Source organism: Lynx rufus, unplaced genomic scaffold (assembly GCF_022079265.1).
Source record: "Lynx rufus isolate CCGP_SWC_20201006 ecotype Redwood Valley unplaced genomic scaffold, mLynRuf1.p SCAF_5, whole genome shotgun sequence".
NCBI classification, from domain to species: domain Eukaryota; kingdom Metazoa; phylum Chordata; class Mammalia; order Carnivora; family Felidae; genus Lynx; species Lynx rufus.
In genome coordinates this window covers 36332523-36358487 of record NW_025814867.1, presented here as the reverse complement: position 1 = coordinate 36358487, position 25965 = coordinate 36332523, and the positions used below count along the sequence as shown (strand labels likewise).

At 33.9% G+C, this 25965-nt stretch overlaps 1 protein-coding gene across 1 annotated transcript in view; it reads right to left on the bottom strand.

Annotated features, from left to right (window-relative positions):
- Nucleotides 1–2900: 2900 nt before the first annotated feature.
- The window catches only part of SLC25A36 (solute carrier family 25 member 36), a 37830-nt gene continuing 14765 nt past the window's right edge, over nt 2901–25965 (bottom strand). Inside the window, exons 3-7 of the mRNA XM_047099585.1 lie at nt 22649–22726; nt 19270–19370; nt 11448–11514; nt 8268–8557; nt 2901–5486 (exon numbers count right to left, since the gene is read on the bottom strand). Of these exons, the coding sequence (XP_046955541.1) occupies nt 5293–5486; nt 8268–8557; nt 11448–11514; nt 19270–19370; nt 22649–22726 (730 nt within the window). The 3' untranslated portion in view covers nt 2901–5292. The remainder of the gene's footprint in view (nt 5487–8267; nt 8558–11447; nt 11515–19269; nt 19371–22648; nt 22727–25965) is intronic.

Sequence of the window (25965 nt, the reverse complement as noted above, 5' to 3'; positions counted from 1 at the left end):
GTTCTCAGTAGCCTCAGGATGTAATCTATGTAGATCAGCTTCAAGAACAGTAAACTGTAAATAGTAGCTCTATTTCTTATTATCCCCCAGTAGGTTTCATTCTGAGCCAATCCCCGTAGGTCTTTCCTCTAAATGAAGGGTTTTTGTTTTGCTAATCACCTCTGTGTCGTCCCAAATGCTACTGAAGACTCTAGTGTAGTAAATAAACATAGAACTAAAACTCAGAACAACACCAAGTAAAAAAAAACCCATTGTGACTGATTTCCCCCTAATTATCACTTGGGTATTCACCCAATCTCTAGGCTGTTGGAAAACTTCATGAAATCACTGTATAAAGAGCACACTCTATGAACTTAAAATTACTGAATTGATTCCACATATTAAGATAGTCAGCTGGTTTGTGCAATGCAAGAAAATCACGAAAATAAAGGAAACCATTTAACTACATCTTGCTTTCTTGCCTGAGTTTATCGGTTGTATGAAGGTCATACCTGAACCTCAAGAAATCACACACTCACAAATTCCTTCCTCTACCACAACTCCTGCTATTCACTAATAAATGAATAAATAAATGAATAAATAAAACCTGGGACACTATTAAAATATGCTGGTCATACCAACCTCAACTATTATTTTCCCAATGTCTTCACCTCATCCACTATTTCAGTCTTCAGTGGAAAGCAATCAAAACGTTTGAGTTTTATGTTTGAGGAAAGGAACACAACAAATTTGTCCGATTTCCTTCCTCACTTACAAAACTAGGTGATGTTTGATGGTTGCTATTAATTCGTGAAAACTTAAACAAATGGACAAAATGTAAAATGGGTAGTTACTATTAACATTTATATCTGTGTCACGTGCTGCAACTTGTCATACATGGATTCATTTGGTTATTATAACAAGTTTCCAGCTTTTTAATTTTTTCTTAGCTTTCTGAAAGGCTGAAACCAAAACTAACAAAAATTCATGATGTTAAAAAAAATCATTATAACCCAAGGAGTTATCAATCAAATAACTTAGTCGGTCTCCAACTTCTCAGATATATTTTGCAAACTGGATGTTTTGATACATAAAAAAGTATGGTACCTAAAGATCAATAAACCTGTGGAAAATATGGCAGAACAGAAATGCCTTACTGAATTACAAGGGAATTCGATTATTTGACCTTTTGTTTCCTCTAGAGACATCACTATACGTCTAGCAGACAGGGGCCTAACACCTTGAAAATGGCAATGCACTTTTGTTCTTCACATAATCCTAAGAAAGTATAACATTCTCACCATAATATTAGAATACATTATAGGAAAAAACCCCCATATTTTCATAAGGATGTTTTAATTTTTTAATTTAACAATTCAAATAAAATTCAGCTAGTTAACATAAATAGAATAAATGCACACAATTTACAGCCATGTACACAAAATGCAAGAATAACAAACCTCACGTAAACGGTCAAAAGATACCAACTCCTTTGAAGCTGATTATTTAGCTATGACTAATAGATCGTAATTGTTCACATATGAGGGGTACACATTCAAATGTTTTTTAACGTAAAAACTGAAACCAGAATTTTCAGTTTCTAAAAGGGATAGCCTAAAAAGCAGTGTTTAGATTAACAAGAAGTGTAAGGGGATGATGGAGAAGAGACTTGAATGGGCAGAATGCACACTGTATTAAACACCTTCATATAATTAAAACTCCTTCTAATTTAATTCATTTAGAAATACCTTTATTCTTAGGAATGTTAAAGTCATGATCAGTAGACAGAAAGGCTCATCTATTATATTTATTAAGCCAAAAGGGGTCCCTACAGTACTAAAGTCCTGGCAGAAGAGCATGTAAACAACAAAAGGTAGGCATGAACAATGCTGAAGAGTAAGGGGATAGATTGATTTCTAGCACTTACATCCTTCAAGTTCAAATTGGTATTTTAGTGATTTCAAACAATCCAAAAATGCTGACATGTTTATACTCCAGTAAAAGAGTAAACACTCATCATTTTTAACAACCTGGTCCTAATACAATAATGCTACTCCGCAACGGGCATTAGGTTTTAGGAGACAAAAGCTTGGATGAATTAATCTAACAATATTCTATCCTAGTTTCAAAGTTATAAATAAATTACTTGTGGGCCCAATCTAGGAAGGCTGGTTCCACAAAGTTACATATGTAATGAAAATTAAGACAAAGCTTTGGTGATACAGTATTTGTTTTTTCCTCGATTTAAAAGCACTGTATTATACCCCAGTCACAGGGTTGGTAGTTCTCAGATTTGGACTTTGAGATTTAGCAACCTGTCTATGTGCTACAGGTACCAAAGTTCTATCTGCTGCTCTATGAGCATATCTTTCAGTATCTACTTCTTTAACGTGAATAAGTTCAATTCAATTTTCTGAGAAGACTGCATAATAAAAGTACAGACCAGTCTGAAGAGTGCTGCCTATCTCTATGCTAGAAATAAAATTCATCTGATAAAAAATAGATGAAAAGTTAAAAAAAAAAAAAAACCAATCCTTTAAGTATGCATTTTTTAAACATTTGCATCAATTAAAAAATCTCCAAAGAAACGTTTCAGAGACAAAATTTATACACAACTTTTATATATAGTCTTTTTTTTTAAATTATCTCTATCACACATAAAGTAAACTATGGCAGATTGTGCTTTGGGAAAAAAAAAAAAAAAAAAGCTTCATTGCTCCTTTCCAGTTGTTGTACAAAGAAACAAAGTCTAAGACTCTAAGATCTGGGGCGCCTGGGTGGCTCAGTCGGTTGAGCGTCCGACTTTGGCTCAGGTCATGATCTCACGGTTCGTGGGTTCGAGCCCCGTGTTGGGCTCTGTGCTGACAGCTGGGAGCCTGGAGCCTGCCTCAGATTCTGTGTCTTCCTCTCTCTCTGCTCCTCCCCTGCTCACACTCTGTAAATCTCTCTCTCAAAAAAATAAATAAAAACATTAAAAAAAAAAAAAGAGTAAAAAAGACTCTAACATCTTGTCTTCCAGTACATAGAGAATACTCTATAGCAGAATATAATGCACTAAAGGTCAACATAAGTTTTACTTGCTAAATACAAACCAGAATAGAATACATGTTCATCCTTGAAGGACACTTATTATGAATTTGCTACAGCTAAATAAGAAGATGTTCCTTAGCTGCTGGTTTTCAGATCATTCTTAATCATCTGTGGTGTACTGAGATCATTAAGATTAGGGAGAATGTCTGTCCTACATTCAGCACAACTAATGTTTATGCATCTTCACAAGGCAAATGGCACTGTATTAGGCAGTATAAGTGGCACCTGAAAAGGCAAACACTCTAGATTGAGACTTTCTCTACAGATTTAAGTTAGAACCCCCTATTATTGGGTTGCTTTTTTTTTTTTTTTTTGGCATGTTTCTCACAATAAATGTCAAAGCTAAAAGTCACCATAAAAGGTATGAATAATCCCAAAGGTAATGAAACTGAAATTGCCTTTGGTCTCCAAAGAGATTGGAATATTTTTAAATTCCAATCAAAGCACCTCAAAAACATCCAGTTACTTTTGATTATAATGAGTTAAGAAGGTGAGGAATTTAAGAGGGCACTGTGTTTCATTGGTGACAACAGAGTAAGCCTGCAATGACGTGCTACAATTTTCTATGTTAGGGGCACTAGAGCATACATAGAATATGTAAAACATTTATGTTATTAAAGATCTCCAAAACACTGTATCTAAAACCCAGAAAAATGTTTTGTTGAACACTGTTTCTGCCTAATACATGACCAATGTTTAAAAAAAAATAATCCTAAAGTGGAATTCTCTGTTACTCTCACCCCACCACCACCCCCCCAAAAAAGGCCACAAAGTGCATTCACAAAGAGTCATTCTTAAGATAAAGCCATTGCACAAAATGTACAGTTCATCTATACTGAAATGAGTACCACACTGGAGTTTAATTGTAGATGTTTTATACACCAGTATAGCAACATCCATTAGCAAAGTCTCTTAACAGAATTATAGCAAACATCTTCATAAAGGCCATACATATAATACATTTAAGTATTAAGAGGTACAGGTGAACTCAACAGCAAAATGTAAAAGCTATATCCTGTTAGCGCACTGAATCTGAATTAACTTGAATCTTTCTATGATTTACCATTCAAGAAATTAGGATAGCATACATTTCTTGTCAAAAGCAGTTTGTTCATTTACAAAATTGTAAGTCAATTAGGATCACCACCTGTTCGATCAGATGGCAAAGGGCCCCTCTTCGATGTTTATACTGCCCCAGATATTTATAATACCACCTTAAAAAAAAAAACCTATTATAGCAAAGCTGAAAATTACCATTTTCTCTACAAAATAAATGCAATTTATATTGATCATCTGGAAATAATTCAAAGGTTCAAATTCCTAATGGAGAAAGATTCAGAAGTGGTAAATTTTTTCCACTTTAAGAAAATAATACCTAGGTATGATAGATGATAATTTAAGTCCCTAACTAATAAACCACTGAAAAGACAACTGAAGTCATTCACGTATCATAAAGATAGAAAAGATCGGAGGACACGCTCAAGTTATTGAAATGGCCAAGAATCAACATTTTACTGGTTTTTTCTGTCCCAAACTATTACCACTGAGTTTGATATGTTAACAAACAATTTAAGTGTCCACATTTTGCTAAACATCATGTTCCTGTTAGCAGTGGAAACCAAAACATTTTAAAGCTAAAAATACGCAAGATATTTAGATACTATTTCATTAGCTGTCAAAACTAGTGATGAATAATGCCAAATAATTAACTTTAAAATACTCCAGATCCTCTCAAGGAAATGTGAAAACAATACTAAGGCTCTCACTTATTGTTATTTTACAATTTTACAGAAATTACACAGAAGCCAGAGGTAAGACATTTATGACTGTCAATACTATCTTTGGATAGTTACAATATTTATATAATTATGGATGGCTTTATTAGAAGACTGAAAAAGTGCTCATGGAATAAACACTATATTGTGCCATAAATCAACAAAATGCAACTATGTCCCATGGACATGGTAGAGAAAATGGCAATTTGGAGGAAGTAGTGCTTCTAAAGGCTTTTTCTTGGGCAGCCTAGGTTTTTTTCACATTACTGAAAAGACCAAGTAATGCGGTTATTATGATTACTTTAATTCCTTCAACCAAACTTTCCCTTAGGCATAGTTACATGTTCCCAAACTATTTTCTTCTGTCCACCATGCTGGCTTCGATACTGCATGGTCCACTGTCATCTTTTGGTCTTCCCTCTTCATAGTATACAGCAGCCTGAAGTTGCTATCCATTGAGAAGGTAGACCACTAATTCATAGGTGGCCATCATAATGGCTGTGTTTGGAATCTGTCTCACCAGATGAGTTGTTAGACCACGGTAAAGAGACCCATAACCTTCTTCTTGAACAACCAAAGACAGTGTCTGAAAAAAAGATCTATATTTTGTTCCCTCTTCACGTAGTCTTGTTCTTACGACTTCTGTTTAGGGGAGAAAAAGTCATTTTAAAACATTAGTGATATCTTTATACCCTCCTAATGCTGAGCATATCCCATTTACCAGTCTTTTAAGTGTACACTTCGGATAAGGAGTGATTTTTAATGCGTAACTGATTGAAACTGGTTATATTACAGTAACACCAAACTTTTTTTATTTAAAAAAAAAATTTTTTTTTTAATGTTTATTTATTTTTGAGAGAGACAGAGACAGAGCGTAAGAGGCAGAGAGGCAGAGAGAGAAGGAGACACAGAGCCTGAAGCAGGCTCCAGGCTCTGAGCTGTCAGCACAGAGCCTGACGCGGGGCTCAAACTCACAGACCGTGAGATCATGACCTGAGTCCAAGTCGGACGCCCAACCAACTGAGCCACCCAGGCGCCCCAGTAACACCAAACTTCTAAGTCAGCTGGCTAAAATCACTAGTAGTAAGTGGTAATTATAACAGGTTCCTTAATGGTAAAAGAATAAAACAAAAGTATCCGTTGTATACTAATATAGACAAAGGGGAGAATAGATTTTGTAATAAGGTAAAGAGACAGGAAAAGGAATGTAGGTGGTATCAAGGACGAATACACAAAGATATAGTGACAGAAAAGATTTTAAGTGGACCCTACAATGAAAAAATAGAACAACTAATCTATTCACCACAACTAATCTATTTGGTCCACAAATGCCAACATGAAATTTCATGTTCATGAGGCTGGATATGTTCAAAATACTAGCCAATCAGCTGAAAGGTTCCATCTGGGAAGCAACTAAGCAAAAATTGTGAAGTTTTAGAGCTCTAAGAAATCTAAAAGATTACGTATAGTTAGTCCGTATTTCTTAGTTTTGAAAGATGAGGAATCAGGACTGCTGAGAGGTTTTAGTCAGTTGAGAGGCTGGGACAAGAATTCAGAGCTCTCTACCGAAGAGTCTGTTTTTCCAACACACTACTCCTGATGGGCCTGAGGGAAATGGCCTAGAGACATTTTCACTGCAAATGTTAATATCTGAAATCTCTTGTGTCCTCTCTTAAAAATTAATGCCATTTACATATTCCACTCCAAAATACTATTTATAAATTACCTCTTCTTGTAGTGACGTCATCTCACTGGAAGGAACAGCGTGCTTACAATTCTAAAATTCTGTCTCTCACCTTAGCAGGCCATGGTTCTAGGCATCCCATAGGAGCCAGAACCTAAACAATGCTGATACTGTCCTCTTTTGACATCTCTTAAAGAAGTTAGGAACTTCCCTCAGGAAACTGAGAGAACTTCACAGTGCAAATTGGTTAGACTTGGTTTTACTCGTAAATTACATCTTACGAGTAAAATTCTCATTTTACTCATAGCCCTGTTTCATTTATCTTTTTTTTTTTTTTTTTAAATTTTTTTTCAACGTTTATTTATTTTTGCGACAGAGAGAGACAGAGCATGAACGGGGGAGGGGCAGAGAGAGAGGGAGACACAGAATCGGAAACAGGCTCCAGGCTCTGAGCCATCCGCCCAGAGCCCGACGCGGGGCTCGAACTCACGGACCGCGAGATCGTGACCTGGCTGAAGTCGGACGCCTAACCGACTGCGCCACCCAGGCGCCCCTGTTTCATTTATCTTAATACAGCTTTAATTACAGGGCTTTAGCTTCACAAGGGTGAAGCTAAATGCTCATCAGTGTAACAAGAGTGAAGCATTTAGATTAAAATGCCAAAGCGGGGGTGCCAGGCTGGGTCAGTCAGTGGAGCATGCAATTCTTGATCTTGGGGTTGTGAGTTCCAGCCCCATACTGGATACAGAGATTACTTAAAAAATAACACCTTAAAAGGGCACCTGGGTGGCTCAGTCGGTTAAGCGTCCTACTTCAGCTCAGGTCATGATCTCATAGCTCATGCGTTCTGACAGCTCAGAGCCTAGAGCCTGCTTTGGATTCTGTGTCTCTCTCTCTCTCTGCCCCTCCCTTGCTCAAGCTCAAGCTCAATCTCTCTCTCTCTCAAAAATAAATGAACAAAAATAATCCTGAAGCAAAACAAACCCCAAACAACAAAATCAAAGGCTACCTTTAAACAAAACAATAAAAATTATAAAAAAAACCCCAAACCCTCAGCACATTGCAAGACGAATTCTTAAGTAATTTTGTTATCTATTAATGAAATACGCTAATACTGTAAAACTTCAGAGAGAAATAAATCATATATACTTATTTGCCAACATGAAATAATGTAAAATAGGCTGGCCTTTGGGATTACAGACCCGATTTCAAATTTGGGCTCCTCGACTAAAAAAAAGGTATGTGATCTGAGTAAGCTGTGTGACCTTGGACAACTCAATCTTAACATTTCTTGTTTCCCATTTGAAAATAAAGACAAATTCTGGGTATGTATTAGCATGCTTAGACTTCAACAGAGATGGTTAAGTACTTCACAGAAATTTTCTTGTAGGTTAGCACTAATGTATATAAAGTATCTAGCATACCATAACCGTATCCATAGTTTTAATTTAAAGAAACTTTCCCAAAAGTCACCTGGCTATAATCTGAACGACTCTGGGCTGAAATGTGACTATCCAAAGCCTATGCTAAATCACCACCATGCTACTATAATATATACTGACCTATTAAAACTGTTACTTACAGATTTAATCCCATTATGATGAACTCCTAGGAAACCATGTATTGTTTTACTGGAATTCAATAAAATTATAAATGTGCTAATAAGTGGGCCATTGGCTGACACGGGAAAATTTCTAAATTAATAGAATTTTACTCCTATAAACTCAAACACCTCTTACCATGTGGATATGCTATAGTTGTGGCACAAGTTTTTGAGGTGGCAGCAGCTAGCATCATTCCCACAAAATCTGATGCTTCTTTTACAGACTCTTCATCATTTTCCATTGTAGAAGCAATCTTATATTCCAGTAGTTTTTGCTTAATACTTTCATAAATAACAAAATGGATAACAGTCTCTGATATGCCAGCATATGAAGCAGACATGCCCCTATAAAATCCTTTAAGTCCATCTGTCTGATACACTTTACGAATACATTCAAAAGCGCCCATTCGTTTTTCCCCACGGTTCCTGAAAAGCAAAAAGGAAAAATCTTATTAATAAAGTAGTATAGGTTTTTAAATAAGGTAAATAAAGTATAGACGAAATCTGCCACTCCAGTACAGAATGATCCCCTGTAACTCATGAAGAAGTGAAACCAAAATTTTAAAACATTCATTTTAGATTTCCTATTCTTCTGCCTGAACTGTGTCATATTAGATGGGTAACATGTAAATACTTTCTTTTACAAATGCAAAATACAGTATATTAAATCTTTAGTTTCATGTGCTCATTGAAGTTTGTATTGTAGGGATAAGCAACAAAATCCTTTAGTCCAAATACGCTGTGACTGCAGCTCAAGATAAAACAAACCGTCACATCACATTGAATCCAGTTCAAATGAGAAGATTTCTTCGGACTTAATAACATAAAAGAGTGATTGAGACACCAGTGATGACAGTGTATCATAAAGCAAGTACAATTAATCTAGTATCTGTACGTCTGAGGGATTCTTCCAAACCCACTCAGTTCTTCCCTAAAAATGACTATGTGAATTAAAGTCAAATTTCCTATGATCCTTTTAAGGCAACAGCCAGTATCATGGTGAAAAGTAAATGAGGATCTCTATAGTTATCAAGTAGTTATTGAGTACTGTGTCCAATAAAACTTCCTTAGTGCTACTTAATGGCACAGCATTTACTCTTACACATACACAATTTTGAGTCTGTAAAAATATTACTTTATACTATGATTCTCCCAATAAAACCTTACCTATAAGAAATGGGTTTAAATGCTACCTACAGGGAAAAAAATAGAAAATTTACCTATTTATAAATTAATACAGCCTGTTTCAGACATAAAATAAAAACACAATTAAGATACCCACCTGATAACCTACAGATTCCTCCAGTTTTATGAACTAATTATTGTTTAGAGCTAATGACTGTCCTCAACTAATGACACTGTATGAATACTTTCTCAGTTGAGTGATCCATACAACCAATTGTAATCAGTTTCTGCCATCAGAGACTTCTTCACAAAAAGTTAAAATGCTACAAGTCCAAAGGGTAATATACAAACACATCGGCCCTGTTCTTGATCTCAGTTATAAATGAGCATCCTCAAACCAGACTTTCACTATTACCCCAAACCCACCCCATTCCTCACCACTCCCAAGCCTAAGAACTTGTGCTGTTGTGCGTTAAAATTAGAAGTGAAAAAAATAATAAAGAGTTTTAAGCCATTCTTTTCTCAGGACCCCCTACAGATCCACCTTATAACATCCTGCAGTATACCCCTGGTAGCTTATAGTAGTATAATATGGACCGGCATCTCACATTTCTTTAACCTTTGGGTTGTTTTAGCTGCCACTACTTTTCAGATCTCTTAGCTTTAAGAAATAAACTTTGAGGGGCGCCTGGGTGGCTCAGTCGGTTAAGCGTCCGACTTCGGCTCAGGTCATTATCTCACAGTTTGTGGGTTCGAGCCCCGCATCGGGCTCTGTGCTGACAGCTCAGAGCCTGGAGCCTGTTTCGGATTCTGTGTCTCCCTCTCTCTCTGCCCCTCCCCCACTCTCACTCTGTCTCTCTCTGTCTCAAAAATAAATAAACGTTAAAAAAAAAAGAAATAAACTTTGAGTTTTGCTTCACCATTTAGGATTTCATTAAAAATTATTCAGATGAAACAAGAATTAGAGCTATTTCAAGTCTCCAAATAGCATACAGTTCAACATGATAAAATGTAAACAACAGATATTTAAGCAGGCATAATTATTAATGATTTCTCAGATCAGTTTTATTTATAGTCTATGAGATATAACACTACTTTCCCATGCCATAAAATGTAAAAAAGGTGGAAATTTGTTATAGTCTACTTCAGAAAGGCTCAAAGTTTCAAAAGTCTCATTATTATTATTATAATACACCAATAGGATCATCTCTCCATAAAAGTATTATTTTTCCTATCGTCCATACTAAAGGCCAACAGGAATTGACATGGCAAGACTCTAAACTGCACTGCTTCTGGCCTTTGCTCAGTTCCCAGAACATACCAGAGGCCCTAACCTCAAGACCTATGAGGTTTGCATAGACCACTGCCTCTGCTTAAAAATGGGCTCAAAACAACATTCCCTAACTATTCCACCTAACGTTGGTCCCCAATGTCTCTTGGTATATCCCTAGAACACAGCAGTATCTGCTCAACATAGATCAAATGAATGAACTGTGCTACCATAAAGTGGTCAGTGGTAACAGATCAAGTCTATGAATATATGAGAGCTAAATCCCATGCCAGGCCTCTCTGTACATAAGGCTACTAAATTTGAGCAATGCTCCTCAAAGATTCAGTCTAGACCAGTTGATCCTGTCGGTTAACTGTTGGGTGGTTGATTATAATCATTCATGTAGTGAAACTATCACTGCTTGGCCTAGATTAATATATATTCTTTTCCTTTTATTTAAAAACACAACACATAGGGGCACCTGGGTGGCTCAGTTAGTTGAGCTCCTGACTCTTGATTTCAGCTAGGTCATGATCTCAGGGTCGTGAGATCAAACCCTGCGTTAGGCGTGGAGCCTGCTTAAGATCCTCTCTCTCCCTCTGCCTCTCTCCTGCTCTCAGGTGCACTCTCAAGAAATAAAATAATAAGGAAATAAGCAAGCAAGCAAATAAATAAATACATAAATAGAAACACATAATCTACATTCTTCCTTAGCAAGTGTCATATTGCCAACTATTATATATATATATCTTTTGCTTCTGATGGCAGACCCAAGTATCAAAAACCAAACAAAAAAACAAATTCAGCAGCCAAAAAAGGGAAAAACATAGTTAGATACATGGCACTGAAATCTCACATATAAATTTATAGGAAAAAATTAGTTGAAACCAACTTTAATTTTGTTTTAATGAATTAACATACCTTGCATCGAGCTGTAACCGAGTCTTTACAAGCCAAATGGGGTTGGTCGCTGTGATTGCAGTAAAACCTAAACAAACATGTTTAAAATGAACTCTGGTAAAAATGAAGAACTATTAAGTTAAAGGTTTTAAATAGTATATAAATCTATATTAAAGAAAATGCATAATAAATATTTAAACTATTAAGTGATGTATACTTTACACTTTTATTTTACAAACCCATATAATCATGAACGTTTGTAGTTTATTTCCAATCTACATTCTCAAATTCTGACCGTAACTAAAAAATTCTTTTAAGAGCAAATTCTGATTATATATAAATTCCTCTCCCACCATATTCAGAATATTCTCTGGGGCACCCATCTACACTCTACGCTAAATTTAAAACCCCATGTTTACAGACAAACCTAATAGAAATTTGGTATATTCTAGGGCTTTTTAGCATGCAAGCTCTACAACAGCTACTTGATATCCTTAAATCACAATTCCCTATCTTAAAAGTGGATTCTACCTAAAGGCCAGCATTTACTATATATGATCTTAATGGGGCTGTATAACAGGACTGTTGTTTGCCCTTATGAATGCTTTATATAAACATATGCTTACTAATACTGTTAAAATAATGGTATCACAGAAGTAAGGTTTCTGTTAGGGTTAATAGGAAAAGATCTATTTTTCATCCACTTAAACACATACAAAAACTCAAAAGTTCGAAAAGTAACAAACTGAAACTTCCCTCTCACTTATAGACACTTAAGAGAGAAACTCAGAGTAGAAGGTAGTTCTAACTTACTTTAAAACTTAAGTACTATATATTATCAGTGCAGAGGGTGGCCACCTAAGATGGCTCATTCTAGTTAGTAAATTAACATTTCTGGAACAGGGTCTCTAGACTATTGCATATCTTTTACTTGCTATCTTCCTACTGTTACTGAAAAATAGCCCATGAAATGTCATCTTGAAAACAGGAATTTATGAAGATTGCTTCATCTTTATAAAACAGGGCTTTGATCTATTGCTTGTGAACACTGAAGATCACTACAGAAACCTCACAGAACTACTTCTATCAAGCTAGATTTATTCAACTGGCCTTTAAATCCAGTGAAACTTACATGCAGAAATGTCTAAGGATCTTAACTGTTTTAATACTATCAACTAGCTTTTAGAAAGGTGGAATATAACCAGCACATTTAATGTGAGTAAAGTGAATTCAGAAAGAAAAATGCTGGGGTGCACTTAAAAATAATTTTGGTTTCTAAGTTAACATATACTGCAGAACCAATCATTATCCTTCCTTGGCTTTTGAAGTTACTATGGGTATACCTAAAATGCAAAATAATTTTACTAAATTGTACAAAGTAGTATTTAGTCTCATAGGTTCTTTTCCCTACCATAATGTCAGACAGTTAGCTAACTCAAACGTTATTCCCTTAATCCACTGTTTTAACACCGTAGAAATAGCCAGATGTCTCACAAAAAGATGCTTAAAATTGAATCTATTTATAAAACATGATAAATGGAATAGAAATTTGGTTTGATAACTTGCCCAATTTTCTAATAGTTCTATAGTCTCCATTTCTCTTTAGTGCTTTTAATACTGCATACATATGTATAAAACTAGTATGGAAACAATTTTCTATGTGCCAGTATTAAAATAATAAAAATTTAAAGTGTTGGACCAGCTGTCAGGAGTATTTTTAATAAATAAGAGTTTCTTTTCATATATAAATTCTTAGAAAAGGAAAAGAGAAGAAAAATATGACGCTGTTAGATCAGTTTAAATATTCTGGAAAGATTTTTCGTGCATGTTCCAGCTTAAAGGAGAATAAAGTTAAAAGAATTTTTTTTTCTTTTCTTGACTCTCATTTTCCGAAGTGAAAAACTCAAACTAAATACATTCAAATTATATTTTAAAGTAAATGTGCACCTGACAGTATTCTGGCCATACCCCTAAATTGATTGATTCTTTGTTTTTTAACTTAAATAGTTATTATTAGCTAAATATCTGTATAGCAATATTAGGGGGTTTATTAGTAAAAGCCCACAAAGCTGCACAAGGCAACAAAATATTCTGCATTATTCACAATATCCTTTATTAATTATCCTGTGGAAATTAAGAAAAAATATTTGCTTTTCATTAAATTTTGAAAGCCTAAAACTGGGAATCCTTATGCCAAACTTTTACCTGTCTAGGTAAAAATCTCATTCAATCTATTACACTTTATTTGTAAATATGAGCAAAGTTTTTTTAATATTAGTTGTATTTTAAAAAATAAACTTAGTACCCAAACTTGATACTCTCCCAAGTCACAAAATTCCTCAATTAAAAGCTGAAAAAAATACCATATGTAAACTTTAAAATGCTGCATTTAATTATTACTAGAAATTAATTTTTAAATATCAGTGAATAAAATTTTAAATTATTCTGTACACACTAATGAACAATGATAGGGCGCAAACAACAGGTATTTCTCACTTAACTAAAATTCATTTCCAGATACAAATTGATCTATAGAACAGGACACATTAAAATTCAGGTAAGAGAGTGCTGCCATCTTATCCCTCTATAACTGCTACTATCAGTAACTTGTGCTTTAACTAGAGTTGTTCTGGCTCAAGTCCCCCAATAAAAAGCCAGATCTTAATAAAGACACTAGCCTAAATGCTGGCGAACCATTAGACAGAATCTAGGCATAATGCACAGCTTTTTAGCTATTGGTCTTACCATAGTTAAAATTCTCGTCCTGGAATTTGATGCTATTACATTCTCTTAACCACACTTTATTAAACTAACTAGATATGAGGCTAATTAAATCTATAAAAACATAGTCTATTAATTCAAGAAATGAAAGAAGTGGGAAGAAACAAAAATCTGTCACCAACTTAGAATTATACATGGTAGGGCAATTTGAAGTTCGCCAACAGCCAAAGCTAAACAGATCTTCCTACTTCTAAGACAAAGATACTGGGAATAATCCCTGATGTTTAGATATTTACTGTAGTTTTTTATTTTGGCATTTAAATTTTGTGAAATTTTGGTAATATGCTAGTTCATATTAATATTCTGAGTACCTGTTAAACATTAAGAGGTATCTGAAGGATCTACTTGTAAGATAATAAGAATTAATATTGCTCTAGTCAGTTAAAGCAAAGTGGCAATGTAATGGCCATACTGTTATAGTTAGTATGTATAGTAGTACAGTTAGAATGTTATTAGAAAAATGTTTAAAATTTTCAAAATGCAACTTTTAGAGTTCTGCTTCATCTAACACTCCATTTGATAATGTAAACCAGATTAAGAGAAATCCTGCTTATAGGAAACTTGCTGAAAATGTCTATTTCATTAAGTGAGTGATACCTGTAGTATTGCATTTTCTGTACTTTTTATTTCATCAAGTTCTGTAAGAACAAAGCCCACCTAACCTTCTAAGAAAAATACATTAAAATTATAAGAAAAAAAAACCCAATTAAAACTAAAACAGCTTAGATCCCACATATTCTTAACCTGCATTTATTGGAAAGTAACGTAGATAGATTATTTTTGCAAGGAAGTAGAAAGCTAGTAAGTATCAACAGACAAGAGAATAGAGAGCACTGTATTAGACTTTTAAAATATGTTATGCTAAGCAAAGAGAACTATTATTTTTCCTGAAAGCTGTAGGATGGTATACCTTTACAACTATGTTTATCTTAAATACTGTCATCAAATTCTTTGGAGGTCAAGGCTATTATGGCCAAGCTGAAGACCCCAGGCTTTTATTACACGATGACTGAAAAATTACCCCATTCTTCCTTCTAGAAGGAATAGTATAAAGGGATCAGAATTAAAGTTTTATAAAATACTCAGAACGCACACACAAATTCAGGAAATAAAAGTTCTTCCCGCCTTCTATTAATTCCATAGCTATCATAAATTCCCAGGGTGTGTTTCTTAAAACTAGAGGCTGCAAGAGATGCTCAGATCAGTACTCACGAGGTTTAAGTTAGTCCATATTTCTACAGGAAGTGACCTGCGGATGGGGAGCATGAGATGACACGATCTCACTCTTTTCTCGGGAGAAATGTACAGTAAATGCCTAAAATAGACACAGGCTTTTCTGTATCATAACAACAAGCAGTGACCTCATCAGAAACATGTGTACAAAATGAATCCCATTGGAAGGATTTCAGAAATATTTACTGTGAGATCTAACTTTTTTGAAAATTTTAAGTTAAAAAACAAAAAGGAATATCAGAATGGGCCATAAATTTTTTTAAAAAAATGCACCGAGTACTGAAAATTCTGCCATCTGCAGCAGTTTCAGAGTCCAAATACTTACCTAAAAGATGAATTTTGCCTTAAAGAAAAAAAATGCTAACCTTGTCAATGGGGAATCTAAGAAAATATTTAGAAGGGATTATCATATCCCATTTTCTAATCATAGTTATCTACCATCAGAGGTGAAATCACAATTTTCTATACTTTAACCATCAGCTTACTTAGTAAATCCTTTTTGCTTAGTAAATCTTAAAAAAAAACCCAGAATATTCAAGTAACATTTTGTAATAATTTATAATTTTTTAAAATAAAATAAAGCATATGTTGCTAGAATAATACCTTTCACCTTTGCACTATGGCCAATAATATTGCACATCCATTTTTATGGAATATTTTGGATTATTTTATATTTAATTTCTTGTGTTCTACAAAACAAAAAACAGGAAGAATGTTTACATACAAACACACAAAACATCTGTCTAAATATCCATTTGGCTGAATAAACTGCCATGGAAAAATATTAAAAAATATATTTTATATAGGCAAGACAAAATTTCTTTGTAATGAGTAAAACTTAATCTTTAGTAATAAACTAAGTCAGATAGAAAGATGTATCTTGAAAAATAACAGTGAATGCTAAATAAAAGCAAATAAGACCCATAAGGTAGGCTATAAATGACAAATGATTACATTACTAGTATTTTAAAAATATAGTGATAATGTTTGAATATCTAATCTAATAAAAATCAGAATTCTTTTCATTTAAATCTGTAATGTTGTATAGAAAAGCATATACATTCCAGATAAAAACTTTTGAAAATTAGGAATCACTGTAAAGAAACAATACTATTTTTTGTATGCATACTTGTGTCTAGGGATATTCATAGAGATAAGCAAGTTCATTTAAACAAAAACATACAAATAACCTCAACGAAATAAATACTCTCAATCTGATAAAGGTTACATGTAGGGAAGGGAAAAAAAAAACAGGTAAAACATAAAGACTCAACAATACTTAATTTGATTAAATAGCCTTCCAATTGGAAATAATTTTTTAATTTATACCTCCAGATTTAGGTTTATAAATTCCTATAGTCTTCTCTTGAAACACTAAAGCCAGAATAAGATCCACCTTAAATTAACTGTCATTTTGAGAAAAAAGTTTTACTATCTGAACACCTGAGTTCATGAGGATAAAATACAAAATCAACAGGCTACCTGGAATAAAAATTACATACAAGGTCTACTAGTAAATCCTTAATGTTTTGTTTGATGTGGCAAAATCTTGCAGGCAATATCATTACAGTCTATTTTAGTGCACTTTTTGATACTAACATGACAAGGTTAGCATTTTTTTTAATAGCCAGTTAAAAAACAATTTTTCACATGACTGCCTCTAAGCACTTTGTACCCCCAATTCATATTTAGAAGACTTCTAAAAGTAATGCTGAGGAAAAACCAAAGCAATCTGATCTAGATTATTTCAAGAATGAAGGGGGCAAAAGGCTCCCTTAATGAGTCTGCACAGGGACCATTCAGTTTCACCAACCATGTAGTTATGTATAAAAACTGCGAAGCTAAGTGTTAATGCTCATGAATAGTGCGAGGAAGCTCTGAAAGCACAATTCTCAGAAAAATGTAACTGTAAACAAATGGAAGAAGTATTTGCAAATTACACAATAAGTATATAGTGTAATAATCTCTGAACAATAGGACCATCAATTTACAAAAACTCAAGGAATTTAAGTTGGAAAATCATATCAACGTAAAGATATAAAACTATGAGTTGACATTTGTACACATTTGAGAAAAAAGTACAAAATGACAAATCCACTGAAATTCTTTGCAACATGATACAAAAATAGTAATAAATTCTGATGAGCTATCCTAATGAAAAAAGATGTTCCATTGGGAATCAAGATATTCTGAAACCCTAAATTTGCACCACTGAATATATAACAACTATCCTCAAATAAAAATGACCACTCATCTACTTTCTTGACTTCAAGTCTTCCAAAACAAAACAAAAAAAAGAAAGATTAACATTTCTTTAATAATTTTCTGGGTTTAAAAAACAAAAACATAAACACTGGTAATCCAGAAATACATTCTTAAAGATCCTAATACAGTGGTTGTATAATTTGAAATTAGCCACTAACTTTTACCTTATACCACTCAAATTTGTAGAGGGAAAATCATTTCTATTCATATTCAACATCTATAAAAAAATACATTAAAAAAAATTCTGGTTGTAACTAGATGATCTCTATGGTATTAAAGAACTAATTCTCAAAATCCAAATCTTTGTAGCGCAATCTACTTCCCTAGGATAAGGTAAGAGAGGTTCATACAAACTGTGTAACTTGCCCAAGATCTCTCCTCATGGGTAAATAAGAGTAGTTTACTACCTTGACCTCTAAGGTTTTTCCTTCCAGCTTTAAAACTTCAACAAGTCAGTCAACAATTACCGAGTATAAAAAGACTTGAGAATAATTGTAAAGTATATGGTAGATTATTACGGCTATTGACCTTTCAGAAATTAGTTATTTCCAACTTACACTTAGTTTGTTAAAGTATGTGGTTCAAATTGATCCAATTTATTTCTAAACAGAAAATGGTTAACAGTTTAAAGCACTCATTAAACACGTAATTGACACTCCATTTACTGCTCAACAGTTGATGAAAGTAGTCATAATCTGCTTAATAAAGTCATAGTATAATTTGGAAACATGAGTTATGGTTAAATACGCAATAAATCTCAGAAAACTGCAGAGAATGAACCAAACAAAGGTCGTGGCTTTGTCTAACACGCATTGCAACAAATGATTCCAAAACCAGACTAGTCAAATCAATCTCCTAGTTTATCTTTAAGGCAGTGCAGAGGCCCAGAACTAGCTGCTTTGATTCAGAATCATATATACCCAATAATAATGATAGAAGAGTCCCTGGAAAACATTTCTACAGCAGGCATGTACACATAGCCGTTGCCTAAATTTCAAGTGCTATCTAGTGTGATTTATATGGAGTGCTAAACATATATTTCAAAATACATAAATTAGTGACTCTTAGTTATCAATAATACATCACAAAAACTTCAGCATTTGAGCACAGGACAAAATGAATACTTTACCAAGAACTGCCGGCACATTTCAGACAGAAGCCAAAACATGCAGCAAAAAGGGAAAAGGCACTAACAGAAATTGAGGAGAGAAGAGTAAATTACAGCTCCATAACTTATTTATATGTAATTATGGTTGGATTCTTTAAACTGTTAAAAATGATCACTAAATATACAGTGGACTACACAAGACAATGTAAATATTATATTACCTGTATGCTATCACAAACCTAATTACAAAAATGCCAACTGGTATCAGATTTTACGTATACCTCCTGATGAAATTTACTATATACTAATAAATTTAAGAATTATGCTTGTAGATGCTAATCAATGAAGAGAACATTGTCTTAAAAGTACAAATGTACAATGTAAATTCATCGTAATTCAGTATTAAGTCTCTAGCTTTTGGAAACTTTTTTGCCTTTTAATATTAGATATTCATACCTGCCATTGCAGCAGAAATCATGTGTACCTGGGTAGAATCCGGATCAAATATATCATTCAACTTTTCCTTGCAGTTTGAATAAGCAGCAAAGTATATTGCTCTAAAATAAAGATTTAAATTTTATCAACAAGCATGTTGCTTAAATTCATAAGATTTAAATGACAAGTAAATTAATCTTTATAATTTTACAGAAATCTAAAAACAAAGTCTTAGCCAAGTCTCACATAACCTCAGGTTAATTTCTATATTATTTCTATAATTTCTGTATTTTTTCTGTGAAGATCCTGAAGTACTTCTTACAATGACTCATTAAGAAAAAGACAAACTTCTGGGGCGACTGGTGGCTCAGTTGGTTAAGTGTCCAACTCTTGGTTTCGGCTCAGGTCATGATCTCAGTCCATGGGTTCGAGCCCCACATCAGGCTCCATACCAGTGGTACAGAGCCTGCTTGTGATTCTCTCTGTCCCTCCCCAACTTGCATGCTCTCTCTCTCAAAATAAAATTAAAAAAAAAAAAAGAAAGAAAGAAAAAGACAAACTTTGATGTAAAGTTAATCAAATGCAAAGCATCCTCTAACAAAAAGACACTCATTACCCCAGCCCCAATACTTTCACAGCAACTGAAATAAAAAGTATTTGTAGAAGATTTTGATATTGGGAAAACACGTAAGGCTGGAAGGCTTATGTAATGGTAAAGCTTAATTAAAGACACTTGAGTTAAGTAAATATGGCATGAGCACTTAAAAAAATATTGTTAAATATGTAATATAATTAGTTTATATTAATATAAACTATTAAGATACAATATATCGTATATATATATATAACATTTTTTAAGTGAGGAGAGGGTTGTAGAACTGACCCAATTAATCAAAATATATTAAACAAATTTGAGATACTGTGGTATATTCTAATCTACATTATACACAGAGTAGATCACAGTATCCTTAAATAGACACAATTCCAAAGAAATCAGCCCTATCATGTCATATTTTTTAATGTTTGTAAACATTTCATTAAATCTGTAAATATTTCCCATTAACTTATTGACTATGACTTTATGCATCTCAACTACTTCCTCATTGTTTTGCTTTCCAGGCTCTGAATTACCTGCTTGCTGTATCAAATATCCTATTATTTCCCAACAATCCTGATTATCTGTCTAATAAGGAACATAATATGCAAACAAGTACAAGAGCCAGAGTCTCACTGTTGTGCCTTTTTTAATGTGCTGAAGAAAAATGGAAATTAATATAATTTAAAATGAAACATGCTGAGGTGCCTGGGTGGCTCCATCAGTTGAGCGTCTGACTCATGATTTTAGCTCAGGTCATGATCCCAGAGTCATGGGATCAAGCCAGTCTAAGATGCCCTCTCTCCCTGTCTCCCCTACTTGTGCTCTCTCTCTCTCAAAAACAAAACAAAAACATTCTACTTCAGGAGTAAGAAAAAAAATACATTTAATGATGATGAATTGTGAAGAGTATATACAATGCATTCCTAGCAATGAATAAGAAAAAAGAAAAAAGACCTCTTAATGAGAAGACAGGCAAAGAATATATACAGGTAATTCATGGAAGTGATATACAAATGGCAAATAATTATAAGAATGATGGTGTGACTATACCAAAAATTAAACAAATGTATATCAAAACAGTGAAAATCACGTTTGGTCTCTTTAGCAAGTATTAAAAGACATGAATAGTTGCCAACATGAGTAGTATATGGATAATGAGCAACTAATTCACTACTTGAGAATAAAAATATGAGATAACTTTTTAGAAGGCAGTTGAACAATATTAATTTACAATAGGCCTATGTTCTTTTATATAGAAATTTTAACTTTTAAGTAAATATCATAAAGAAATACACTTGCTTAGATACTCAAAGATAAAAGTACAGCTATGTTGACAAAACCACTGTTTAACAGAAAAAAATGTGGAAATCTGATAAATCTAAAAGTTTTATCAGTAAGGGAATACTTATTAATGACAGAATAGCCATACTATGCAATTTAAAAAAAAAACCTACATGATTTCCAATGGAAAAAGCTTCAAGGCAAATTTCATGAACTACTTTTAATATGATTAAATTAATATAGATGAACACAGAGGAAGGGAAAGAAAAATAAGACAAAAACAGAGAGGGAGGCAAACCATAAGAGACTCTTAAATGCAGAACAAACTGAGGGTTGCTGGAGGGGAGGTGGGTGGGGGATATGGGCTAGACTCGTGATGAGCATTAAGGAGGGCACTTGGGGCACCTGGGTGGCTCAACTGGTTGAGCGTCCGACTCTGGCTTAGGTCATGATCTCACAGCTCGTGAGTTGGAGCCCCATGTCGGGCTCTGTGCTGACAGCTTGGAGCCTAGAGCCTGCTTTGGATTCTGTGTCTGCCTCTCTGCCCCTAACCCACTCACATTCTGTCTCTGTCTCTCTCAAAAATAAATAAACATTCAAAAAAAAATTAAAAAAAAAAAAAAAAAAAAAAAGGAGGGCACTTGTTGGGATGAGTACTGGGTGTTGTACCTAAGTGACGAATCACTGGGTTCTACTCCTGAAACCAATACTATACTGTATATTAACCAACCTGAATTTAAATAAGTAAATTTATAAAAGAAAAAAATTAATGTAAATGGTGAAAAGTATACATATTATACATTTTACATACACGATAAGCCAGAAAAATTAACAGAAGACTATACACCAAACTGTTTTAACGATAGTTATTGTAAAGAGTAAGCATCTGCAGGAAGGCATACGGCACAAGAGGTGATATGTTTAAGATGGAATGTCAAGCTTTATGCTATACATTTTTTTAAATTTCTACAGTAAGGGTAAAATTTTTAGTATAGTTTTTTAAGAGAGAAAAGAGCCCATAAAAACCTGAAACCCAATAAATAATAAGACATGGACCTAGTACATGGGATACAGAGAGTTAGATCTGCATTTTCATTCTGAATGTGAACTCTACAGTATTCTATCATGGAAGAAGAAAGTCTAAGACAAAAGGACCGCAGAGAAAAATGACTAATGTATTAAGGCCTTTTTGGTTTCTTTAATAGGCAATGAAACCATTCTACCTGTTTAGCTTGTCCTAGAATCCAAAAAACAGGGTTAGTTCTAGAGTTCTAGGTATTCTTCTCACTGCTGGTTCCTTTAGTTTGGTTTTTGCCTTTTGAAACTTGGTACAAAAACTGCTTCCCAATGACCTCCACATGGTGCAAACTGCCCATCTTTTTGGATGGTTACAGATGTCTGTTCTTTACACCCTAGTGCTTTATCCTTACCACCTTGACTTCTCTTCAGCATCTTCTGTCATTAAGCTTGAAACAAGAAAGACTGCCACAATTTTGCTTAACTTAAAAAAATTATTTTTACCTGGAAGGGGCCACCCCCACTAAATTGGGGCCTAATCCTCTGAACAAGGAACGAGGCCCCTCTTTTTCCAAGATCACCCTGAAAGAGAAAAATGTTATTTAGAAAGGAAATGTCTTTCAAAGTCTAGTACTTTATCTGTATAGCAAACTTAGACTTTTAAACCCATACGTTTCTACTATGATGTTGTGCTTTTCTGGTCAGTTTTTCTTACTTGTGAACATCTGTTTTTCCTGACACAGCACAAACTGATAAATGATAGCAAAAGGAACTCCAATCAGATTCTTTCCTAAAACTTTTAAAGACTAGAGTATAATTTCTACATTTATTTTCATATGATCATGCTACTATGATCTTCGATATCCTCCATTTTACCATCTTTACCGGCAAATTCAATTCCCAATTAGAAATGCAGCTCCCCATCTAGTATTTGGGGTCCTTTCTTGGTATCAGACAATTCTCTCAGTACTGCAACATTATCTCATACAACCATTCCTGTGAAATGCTGTCAAAATTTGTCACCCTAACCTCCTTTAGGGTACTAAAATGGTTAGCCTGTTACCACTTCTCTCTCTATTCATTTAACATTTACTATATTGAATACTTACTGCATAAAAACTGAGCAGAGTAAGTAGATAGAAAGAAGGTAAGGCACCTGCCACTGAGAAATTTGATAACCAGTTGTGGAAAAAAGAATTATACTGAAACCATTCAACAGACTATATTAATAAGCAAATGCTATACAAGCTAGATTAATATGCCCAGCAGGGAAAGGAAGAGGAATCCTTTCTGAGGGTGAGGTATTAAGTTTTGAAAGTGAGAAGAAACAAAGAGAATAGCTATTTTAACTTATTTTAACTTAGAGTTAATAGGCTAGGGCAGTGGTTCTCAACCACCTATACACAGAAGAATAATTTCTTAAAAGGCAGTTGAGTATAATGGTTCAATAAAGGCCTGAATTATGGGCCCAGACTTCTTAATATGAAGCCCAGTTTTGGTAAATGACTAGTTATAAGAACATAAAGTAATGTCTTTTATCTTTATTTACAGCAGCAGTAAACAGAGAAAAACAGTACTCTTTTTTTGGGTTACTGTGAGGAATAAGTAAATTAATATATAAAGTGCTTAAAAGAGCACCTGGCTCCCAGTAAGCACTTGATAAATCTTAATATTGATTACTGATGGAGTGTTTTTTAAAATGCCAATTTCAGCATGGGTGTTATACATAAGTGATGAATCACTAAATTTTATTCCTGAAATCATTATTACACAATATGTTAACTAACTTGAAATTAAAAAAAAAAAATCTAAAAAAACCACCCACAAAATCCCCCAAAACACACAAATTGCTCTGATCTCACCCTCCAAGTATTCTGATTCAATAGGTATAGGACAATGCTCAGTAATTTGCATTTTACCATGCCTTCAGACGACTGACACAGGTGATACGGAACCCCTTTTGATAAAACTAGATTAGACAGAAGCAGAGTTAAAAATAACAAATTATAGAGCACATTTTAAAGATTAAATGCTTGTTAGCCCTTTCTGTATCATAAATCCCCTTGAGAAATTAAGGAAGGTAGTAAATGTTCTTTTAAAAAAATACACATTTGCTAACACTCACAATTTTGCAAACAATTTCATGTAATTTATTGAGCTCTTGAAGTTCATCCATGAGCTACCTAGGAAACTAAGGGAGCCCAGCAGGGGATCCCTAAAGTTGCTGGTTAAGAAGCAATGAAACACTTCACTCACTAGGATGGTTTTAATATAAAAAGACAGTAAAACAATGCAGAAATTGAAAATCTCACTCACTGGTGGTGGGAATGTAAAATGATACAGCCACTCTAGAAAACTGTGTGACAGTTCCTCAAAATGTGAAACATAAAGTCATCATATGACCCACCAATTCCACTCCTAGTATATCCCCTCAAAATAAAAATGTGTATGTCTATAATAGCTCTATTCATAATACCCCCAAAGTGGATACAACCTAATGTCTATCAACTAATGAGTAGATAAAGCAAATGTACAGTGACAGAAAGTAGGTTAGGAGTTGCCTAGGGATAGAGGATAGGGGGAGAGAAGAGAGGGAAAATGAGAAGTGACTGCTAACAAGATAAGGCTTTCTTTTGGTGATGAATGATGAAAACGTTCAAAATTTAGAAGGTGATGATACTGGCACAACTCTGTCAATATATTAACAATGAATTTTACACTTTACATGGGTGAATTTTATGGTATGTGAATTATTCCTCAAATAAAGATGTTAGGAAAAAAAAAGCAGCCATGAATCAGACTGACTGGGACAGAGCCTGAACAGGGAAACAATGGGAATGAGAGTAAAGAGATGTTAAGGCAGAGAATGCAGACTTGGAAGTCACCTCAACACTGAGGATAGGTGAAACATGTTAAATTAGCTCTTATAAGAGGTCCTGAAAAACAGAAATTAAAATGAAGCAGAGAGGGATTCCTAATGCTGAGGAAAATCAGAGAAAGCAAAACCACTGAAAAAGAAGACAAAAAATACAGTACTGTTACAAAGGTCAAAGGAAGAAGTTTAGGAGAGATAATCAATGGTAATAAAGGCAAAATCATGACATTTAAATAACCTATTATTAGCAGATAAAATATTCTATTTTTAATCAAGATATTACTAATCAGGATAATACTATTACTCATCAGATATTTGTAACTTTCATTAATTGGTAGCAATTTTAATCTACCTACCCACATAATTAGATAAGTTTAAAAAGAAAAGACTGATGAAATCTTTTGGTAACCACGGTAAACACACAGTATGAGTTTATTTACTACCACAAAATAAACACTACTGAACTAAGTTCAAACAGATCATGTCCCAAGTGACCTGATAAGGCAGATACGAGTTACATACCTAAGTCTGAACACGTAAAACCTAATTTCAGTAGTTTTGAAATTTCAAATCTAATTCGCAACATAATGAAGTATGGTAAAATGTAAAAACAAATCTTTTTCAAACCACCAAAAAATTTCAAGCGAACAGTGAACGGTCTGTTAAAATCAGTAGAATCCTGCTTTAAATCTCAGTTATGTTTAGGTTATAGAAAAATCACAGACTGCCATTAATTGGATGTACTTACTTGTGTCAGTATGTCAGTACTTGGAAAATTAAAAGCACATACACAAAGAGTTAGCATTTAACACTATCACATTTCAAAGATAAATAAATAATCCAAAATAGAATACCTATAATAGCTTTAGAAAATAAATCCAGGATAAATGTAGAAAAATATTCCAAATACACATGATTTGGAAATAATATTACATTTTATATTATC